Genomic DNA, 9,069 nt, shown 5'->3' with positions numbered 1-9,069 from the left:
AATTAGGGTTTGCCTTATATTTTTGGGCCGCTCTTTTTTCCCACAAAGACACGAACATACCGCACACACAAAGATTCGATTTCTCACAGGGGTTCCTATTTTAATACTGTTATTTTGAAATTTTGTTAATTGTTAATTGTTAATTGTTCATGTTTATTGTAAATATAGTTTATATTTTAAGATTCAAATTCTATATAATAACATTATATATAAATATAAATATATATTCAATAAAACTATTTGAAAAAGTCAATGTTGGTCAACGCCTGACTCATCCCCGTCTCGACCAACTCGTCCCTCCAAGGTCCGGACTCGCGTCTTTTACAACCTTGTTTAATTTTGCATACTGCTGCAATTCAGGTCCGAATGTTAGAACCAGAGGGGAATTCTCAACTTGAAATGAAGGTTGAAGAGCTTACCCGGTTATTGGCCACTGTAGAGTCTGATATGCAAGTGGAGGAGGTAATAATTGTCATTTTAATCTCTACTTATATAGTTGAGTTTTTTAATTTTTAATTTTTATAAAGATATTAATACTCACTTTGCCTTTTTCTTTTGCAAACTGCCCATATTAAAAGCTTCAAGCAAAACATGAGCAAGATAGATTAATGGCGCTTTATAAGCAGGAGGTGGCCTTGCGACATAGACGCTACGACACCATTGAATGCTACGACACCATTGAAGGTAATACTATCTATTGAATGGATATCTAAACGCACTCTTAGGGCCTGTTTACTTTGCACCTTAATGGTCTTTATATCTAGATTTTTGAAACCCAAGTAATCCTCCTTTGTAATATATGTGATAACTTACATAAGGCGTCAGGACATTATATTAAGCTCGAATATCATTACTAATGTCTTATGTAGTCAAATAAAAAAGAAATAACATTTATAAACGAAACACTTATTATAAACATATTCTTTTCTCCAAAATGACATCAATGTAAAGGAATGGTAAACATGCCCTTAGTTCTATCATTTAAAACATTTGTTTTTGTCTAACATTATTATTATTATATTTTTTTTTTACAGATATGAAAGGAAAAGTGAGAGTGTTTTGCAGAGAAGAAAAAGTATGCAGTGTTGTCGATGAGTTTAGGGTTCAAATTCCCGAAAACAAGGACAAAAAGGGTAAATCTCAGATACATAAGTATGCTCACGTCTTTGATGAAAAGGCTTCTCAAGAAGAGGTCTTCCGGGATACGAAGGTGTGTGAAATTATACATATTTAGTTCTCCCCGAGTCGCGAGTTTTACAACCTTGATTATACTTCTTTTAATTTGCGTGATGCAGGATTTGGTGCAGTCAGCTGTTGATGGCTGCAATGTTTGTCTGTTTGCATATGGGCAATCAGGATCCGGGAAGACATACACAATGTATGGGACCAACAAAGAACCGGGTCTAACGAAGCTTGCTTCGTACGAGTTGTTTAAGATTCAGAATCGAGAAAGTGAGAGATTTGATATTTCCTTCAAGGTAAAACATCTTCAATTGTAGAAACTAATCTATTTTCTATTCGTTGAAAACTAAATTCAAGTAAACCAGTTGTTTGATTGTATTTATCAGTTTTTGTGTGCAGGTCTATATGTTGGAGTGGTATGATGATAGATTTGTGGATCTTCTAGCAGAAGAACCAAAGAAAAAAAATGCGTTTGTTCATAGATGTAAAGAAAGAGCCGCAGGTATTGCTTATAACATATTGCTAATAAAAGAAAAAATCAATTTGAGGAATCTATATATATATATATATATATATATATATATATATATATATATATATATATATATATATATATATATATATATATATATATATATATATATTTTTTTTTTTTTTGATTTTTTGACCATAAATGTGTGTGTGTGTGTTGTAGGGAATGACCATATTACAATGCTCTACTTGTGCGGAGCTAATGGACATCATTAAAAGAGGGACGGATCAGCTCCTTGTTAGACTGTTGTGGAAGGCTAGGTGAATATAGGATGCGAGTTTGGAATGTACAAGTTGAATAAAGTAGAAATTTGGTTAAGTTGGTCGAAGAGTCCAGTTCCAGCCTTAGGCCGCGCCGCGATAATCTGGTCCGCGCCGCGGCAAAGCAAGCAAACCAGGAACAGAAGTTGAGTTAAGAAGGGTCAATTTTCATGTTGAATGTCGCGCCGCGACAAATGGGCCGTGCCGCGGCAGTCCTGCTGGACAGAATTCGGTTTTAGCTCAAATTAAATGACTTTAAGGGGCAAATTGGTAATTTGATGTGTAAGTCTGATGGGAGCATTAAATCTCATCCACTAGTTCATTTAATTCATTTCCTTTTTCAATTTCTTTCATTTTCTCTCCCAAAAACTCAACACCCATTTAGATTAAAAGTGAGATTTGAGAGTGAAGGATTGAGGGTTGATCTTTGGAGCAAGAATTAAAGTTGTTCCTTGTATCTCTAGCTACGCGTTGATAGTCTCGGTAAGTTCTAACTCTAAGTTTTGAGTTTTAATTGGCTAATGGCTAGGGTTTTGGTTACTAGAGATTTGTTTGACCCATTTGAGGGTAAAATGGGCGAATTTGGGTTATGTGGTTGTAATGAAACCCTAATAGCCACAAGCTAGGGTTTGGTCTAATGAAAATAGGATTTGTAAGTGTTGATGGTGTTGTTAAGCATTAAACACTTGTTAAAATGTTGTTGAAATGGTAAATAGGTCATGTTTGATAAGTTTGGTAGTGTAAGAGTTAAAATGGGTCAAAAGACTAATGTTGACCTAGTTTGGGTGAATTGGGTATGGATTACCCTAAGTTGGTGCTAGTTGAAGTTACTAGACTTTAATTCACTAGCTTTAGTGATTAAAGTCGAGTCTTGGCCATTAAAGGGGAGGTTATGGTGTGTTTGAGTCATTTAATGCGAGTTGGGTCATTAAATGCTCAAGTAGGTGTAATGTGGTTAATTCCACTAGTTGTGTATTGAAATTGTACTTAATATATTAGGTACTTTGCTTTGAAGCTCGGAAGTGCATAATCATCACCGAAGTGTTAAGGTGAGTGGAATAATTATACGCGTGCATATATGATGTATTTATTTGTGTAGTATGAGTTGTGAAGTGTCGAGGTGTTAAGACACCACTTCTCACGTGACGGGTGAAGCATCGAGGTGTTAAGATGCCACCTAGGGGTGAAGTGTCGAGGTGTTAAGGCACCACTCCGTAGAATAGATGGGTGAAGCATCGAGGTGTTAAGATGCCACTCGGGGTGAAGTATCGAAGTGTTAAGATGCCACCCGTGGGGTTAGTGTACGAAGTGTTAAGTGCACTAATGGTTGTTATGAACTCCGACGGTCTTTAAACACCGTTCCCTCGTTCGTTTGGTTAACCATGGTTGTGTGTGGATTGTAGCATATTATATTGTTTAAACTATATGCTATTGTTATGCTAGCTCGTTTGGTGGAAGGTTTGGTAATATACTTGGGATGGTATGATTATTTATATTGCTAGCATGTATGCGGTAAATGTGTAAGTGATTGCAAGTAAGTAGGTTGTATATGTAAACGTATAATTGTTGCACTCACTAAGCATTAGCTTACCCCTCTCGTTGTTTATCTTTTTAGATGCAGGTGTGGACAAGGGCAAGGGGGTTATTGGGCACTAGGTGTCCTTGTTGATGTTATGATGAAGCTTTTGGAAGTTGACCTACGTTTTGGGTAGTTTAGTCCCAAACCATGCTCAAGGGGTCGTTTGGATTATAAACTATCATTTGTAGTTGGTCAAACTTGTATCACATTCGTTAATGGCCTTTGTGCCTTTTTGTAAACATTAAACTCGCAGTATGTTTTTAACGAAACGTGTGGAATGGTTTACATATTTAATTGGCGCGTAAATGTGTATCATTTTAAAAAAAAAATTTATCGTACGGAGTACGGGTTGGGTTGTTTCAAGTGGTATCAGAGCATGGTCTAAGGGATTTAGGCGACTTGAGATAGGTGCCTAGACTTAGACTTTATTGTACATGCGCTTTTATGCGAGACTTGTAGGACTTTGGGTCTAATCGGGATTTGTTAGTGCTTTGGTTATGTGAACTAACCTCATGCTAATTGATTTGTGTTGTGTTTAGCAATCATCAAGCGAGATGGACATTGTACTAGCAAGTTAATGCGATGTGCTCGCGTTACAATGATTAGCTACCATTGTTACGAGTGCAAATCGTGTCAAACAAGTAATGTACGACGATTGTTGAGTAAGATGGAGTAGTGTGGGGTATACGTATATGCATACGTGTTATGTCCTTTGTTTCGTTTGTTGTTTAATCTTTTCCGTTTTATAGAATGAAGATGAGAAACGGACACGACACCGAAAATGGGGGCACTAGTGAGGACCCCGAATTCACGTGTAAGACCCAAATATTTATTGTAAATAATGTATTTATGGTGTACGATGCGGGTATGAAGTGTACGTGTTGCTTGCTCGAACGCCGAAGGAAACTGGACGTTGTCTGAAGTGGCAAGGTGTGTACGTATCTTTTCAACCCCAAATAAAGTTTGTGTTGATGTTTCAAAGCCTTACCATTGGAAAGGAAATCTTATTACGTTTCCAACGATATTTGATTCATCGAAAACGGAGCTACGGTCAAAAAGTTATGGCCAAAACAAGTTTCTGAAAACTGACCTGTAGGTTGGAGCGGCGCTCCACCTTTCGGAGCGGCGCGCCGAACCCGTCTGATGCAATTTTCAGCCTTTTTAAAAGGTCTAAATGAGGGGTACTTTGGTCTTTTCACTTGGGGTCGGTTTGGGGTCATCAAAACTGATCCATTGATCAGTTTGGATCACATCTCACTCATCAAACACTCCCATCCTCAAACCCTAGAGAGAGATTGAGTTCTAGTGAGAGAGAACTCCATTTGGAGAAGAAGGAGGTTGTTTCGGGTCAAACCTCAAGCATTAAAGTTGTTCTACTCGTCAACGGCATCATTTTGGCGGTATTGGTAAGTTCTAACTCCGAATTTCATTGTTGATTTTGCTATTCAAAGTTAGGGTTTGAACTTGATTTGTTGATAAACCCATTTAGACTCATTAAGTGGGTTTAGTGATGCTAGTAATCGGGTTTATTGTTAGTGTTGGTGGATTTTGGGTTGGTGAACAAATTGGCCTTGATTAGGACTTGTAATTGGGTTTAATCACTAGGTTTAGTGATTATGGAAGTGTTGGAACACTTTTAGGTGTGTTGGTTGACTAATTTTGACTTTGGGTCAAAATTAGGGTTTGGTGATGATTATGACCCAATTGTCAAATTAATAAGGTTTATAAACTTAAAATGGATTAGGTTGAAGCATAGAACCGAGTTAAATATGTTTTGGTGTCAAAACTTGCTAATGGCGTGATATTGACTTCTTATGAGTCAAATTAGGGTTTAAGTGTCATTTTGGGCAAGATAGGTATTTAACACCTATGATGGGGTTTAATTGGCGTATTAAGACCATTCTCACTTGTGTTAGTGATTATTGGTTAATTTTGGGCGCGGTTTGTACTTGGAAGTGCATTTGGGTCAAATTTGCACTAAGTGTCAAATTAGGTTGGTTTGTAAATCCAATCTAAGTGTGTTGTTGAATTTGTGATAATGGAATAGGTACTTTCCATTGACGAGTTGCAGATTATTCGGTAGCATTCTTCAAGGCGACAAGGTGAGTGGTAATATCCTATATGCATATGTATGTGTAGGATGTGTGCGGGTCGGGGGAAGGGGTTCTCGCTTGTAGAGCTCGCTTCTCGTATAGGTGGAATAATTATATGTGTAGGTATATAATATATCTATTTGTGGTAGCGTGAAATGTGTAGTGTCGAGGTGTTAAGACACCACGTTTCATGTGACGAGTGATGTGTCGAGGTGTTAAGACGCCACTCGGAGTGAAGCATCGAGGTGTTAAGATGCCACTCTAAGTAATTGACGGGTGAAGAATCGAGGTGTTAAGATGCCACTCGGGGTGAAGCATCGAGGTGTTAAGCTGCCACCTAGGGGTGTAGTGTCGAGGTGTTAAGACACCACTCCGTAAAATAATGAGTGAAGCATCGAGGTGTTAAGATGCCACTCGGGGTGAAGTACCGAGGTGTTAAGGTGCCACCCTAGGGTTTAGTGATACGAGGTGTTAAGTATACTAAAGAATGTTATGAACATCAATGACTTGTTTTGCGAAGTCATTCCCTTGCGAAGATTTGGTTAACCATGGTTATTGTGATGTAAGTGTAAGCAATTATGCTATTCGAGATATTTATATATATATATATATATATATATATATATATATATATATATATATATATATGTATATATATATATATATATATATATATATATATTGTATACGTATAATGTTGTTTATATTAATGAATTGTTGTGATGTAGCTAACCCTCCGGGTGTGGCTTATTGGCGTTGTTCACATCGTCGTTGGTGAACTCACTTTATTTATTGTTAGCTTGTTGCTTAGCGATGTTACGGTATGCTTAGACTAGCTTGCCTTTATGCTTGGATGCTTCGGTATGCGGTATTTGATATTTGTGTGGCGTGTCCATTTTATACATATATATGTATGTAGTATGTTATCATTCACTAAGCGTTAGCTTACCCTCTCGTTGTTGACTTTTTTATAGATTGCATGGATGCGAAGGCTCGGGTAAGCGGGGACTAGTGGACTCGCGTAGTTGCTTTAGAAGGCTTGCTTTTGGATTGATTAGGATTGGGTAGCGTATCCCCAATCGCCATGCTCGACCTTTATTTTGTATTACAAATCATGTGGTTGAAAACTTGTATTTTCGTACGAAAGTCGTAAAACGGCCGATGTGGGCCCGGTCTTCGTAAAACTAATTTTATTAATGGAACGTGTTAGTTCTACATATATTAATGTATGGTTAAAAGCGTTTTGTCTAAATACGTCGGGAAGTGGTCAAACATTTTCGCATTTCATGACTTTTTGGACAGGCCACTTTGGCGCGCCGCGGCCATATGGCGCGCCGCGCCATGTGCTGTACCAGCAATTTTTTTTTTCTTCAGCGTTATTGGTTGGTTAACGGGTTGGGTTGTTACAAGTGGTATCAGAGCATGGTCTAAGGGATTTAGGTGACTTGAGATAGGTGCCTAGACTTAGACTTGTGTGTGTGCTTAATTGTTGCGGGACTTGTAGGATTACAGGTCGGAATGGGTTTAGTTAGTGCCTTGTTTATAGATTGACTAACGTGTATATTAGTAATGCGGATATTATTAATATATTATTGTGATGTGATAATAATTCTCGCGTGTGTTTATATCGCGTAGGATTTTGTTTGGCTTTGTTTATGTTGCGGTTGCATATATCATCGAGCGAGGAAGTCGTTGTACTAACGAGCCGATACGGCATGTATGCGTAATAAGGACTTGCAAACCTTATTACGGGTGCAAATCGTGTCTAGCAAGTGATGTACGACGAGTGTTTAGCAAGATGGGACGGTGTTGTGCGTGTGGTTTATACGTTCGTGATCTAATCGTTTGCATTCCTTAGAATGAAAACGGAAGATGGATGCGGAACGAGTGAGCCTATTCACGAAGGGAAGGATGAGTTAACGTTAAAGATTGAGGCCGTGTTTGAACGATATATCTCGATTTTCACCGGCAGAGTTAGAGAAGTAACCAAGGAGTTGGTCGAAGGACAAATGACGAAAGTGGTCCGAGACCAAGTGACTAAAGTTGTAAAGAAAGAGTTTGAAAAGAGGTTTCCCAAACCTCGAGGTAGCGATGATGAAGATGTACTTGCAAGGTTAGGATTACACAGTGCTCATGGTAAGAGGGCACGAAGTACGCCTGAAGGCGTCGGGAATGTGAAGAAGAAGAGTAAGAAGGGTTACAAGCTTACGTGCTTTAAGTGTGGGGAACGGGGTCATTTGGCACAAGATTGTACGGTAGTGCCTTTAGGCTCAATCAGGTGTTTCATTTGCCGGATGGAGGGACACCGGAAGTCAGAGTGTTCCGAATCGCATGACGATCGGGTTAGGAGGTTAGAGCGCGAATATATGATGGGAAGTGGAGCACGGAAGCCCAACAGCGCTACATCAGGTACTTTTAGTACGAAATCATATGTCATTCGTTTGTAATAACATGCGGTATGTGCGTAAGTCTTAGCTAAACTTTATTCGCCGTTGGAGATAATTTGTAGCAAGCGGGCGGTTTACGTTTATGGTTCCGGTTTGCTCTCAGCAGAGCGTATAAGTGGTGTGTTGTGCCTTGACTCTATGGTGTGAATCCTTGGGTGCTTAGGCATTTTGGTTGGTATCGGGTTGTTTAGCTCGTTCGAGTGAGACCCTTAAGGTCTCAATTGTGTTGTGCATGTTATTGATATGGGTGACGTTCCTAATGGAAGTACCCTATGGTGACTTTGGATTGTCGGGCGAAGGGCGTAAGACTTGGCCTAACCAAGCATTCCTTAGTATTTGGGAAATATCTCTACCAAGCCATGGAAATGAGTTTTGGTGTTCGGATGTTAGAGCGTGTTCGCTCTCGTGTTGAAGTTGATGAACCATGAGGTTCGACGGGTGGGATGAAACCCGAGAAATCAAGTGTTTTGGATCTCGATGTATGTTGGTAAAGGATTCTACGTGACGCGACATTAGGTGCCTCTTTTATACCTACTAGCGTGGTGTTCGACTCCGATTGTGTTGCGGTTACATTGTACTTAGGGTACCGAAGTGAAACCCTTAGGTTCATGAGTGATTGGGTGAAATTCGACAAACTAAAGCAATTGGATGATTGCGAGTGTATAGTTCGTGTAATTTGTGGTACACTTTTCGTTCGAAATGTTCAAGGATAGGTTAGGATCCTTGGTATGCTCAAAGTTGGAGCAAGACATGGTGATGGGCCGTGCGAACCCAATTATTGGTAAAGTCTACCTTTGGTAGCATTGTACGGGTGTACGAGATGCGGTTATGGAACGTAATTCCAAGTGGAGGAGTTACACTCCCGCACGAGGAGGTTTTAGTGTGAGATTTCGGACAATGTTTTAGTAAACCGAAACTTGTGTCGGGACCTAGATTTGGTCGATTGTGGTAGAGTACAATTTCGGTTAAATTGTAC

General features: G+C 39.1%; 1 protein-coding gene across 1 annotated transcript; it reads left to right on the top strand.

Moving 5' to 3' along the window:
- Positions 1 to 1,036: 1,036 nt before the first annotated feature.
- On the top strand, positions 1,037 to 1,929 carry LOC139855336 (kinesin-like protein KIN-14E). The gene is made up of 4 exons (XM_071844561.1): positions 1,037 to 1,210; positions 1,296 to 1,478; positions 1,582 to 1,684; positions 1,877 to 1,929. Exons 1-4 carry the CDS (start codon positions 1,037 to 1,039, stop codon positions 1,927 to 1,929), a joined length of 513 nt encoding a protein of 170 aa, XP_071700662.1.
- The last annotated feature ends 7,140 nt before the right edge of the window (positions 1,930 to 9,069 follow it).

Source organism: Rutidosis leptorrhynchoides, chromosome 6, assembly GCF_046630445.1.
Source record: "Rutidosis leptorrhynchoides isolate AG116_Rl617_1_P2 chromosome 6, CSIRO_AGI_Rlap_v1, whole genome shotgun sequence".
Lineage (NCBI taxonomy): Eukaryota > Viridiplantae > Streptophyta > Magnoliopsida > Asterales > Asteraceae > Rutidosis > Rutidosis leptorrhynchoides.
The sequence above is the reverse complement of the archived record's forward strand: the minus strand, read 5'-3'. Positions and strand labels throughout refer to the sequence as shown.

Coding starts and splice junctions, on each gene's coding strand:
- LOC139855336 (XM_071844561.1), top strand. CDS start 1,037: ATGAAAGGAAAAGTGAGAGTGTTTTGCAGAGAAGAAAAAGTATGCAGT. Junction 1,211..1,295: donor AGGTCTTCCGGGATACGAAG/GTGTGTGAAATT, acceptor TGCGTGATGCAG/GATTTGGTGCAGTCAGCTGT. Junction 1,479..1,581: donor GATTTGATATTTCCTTCAAG/GTAAAACATCTT, acceptor TTTTGTGTGCAG/GTCTATATGTTGGAGTGGTA.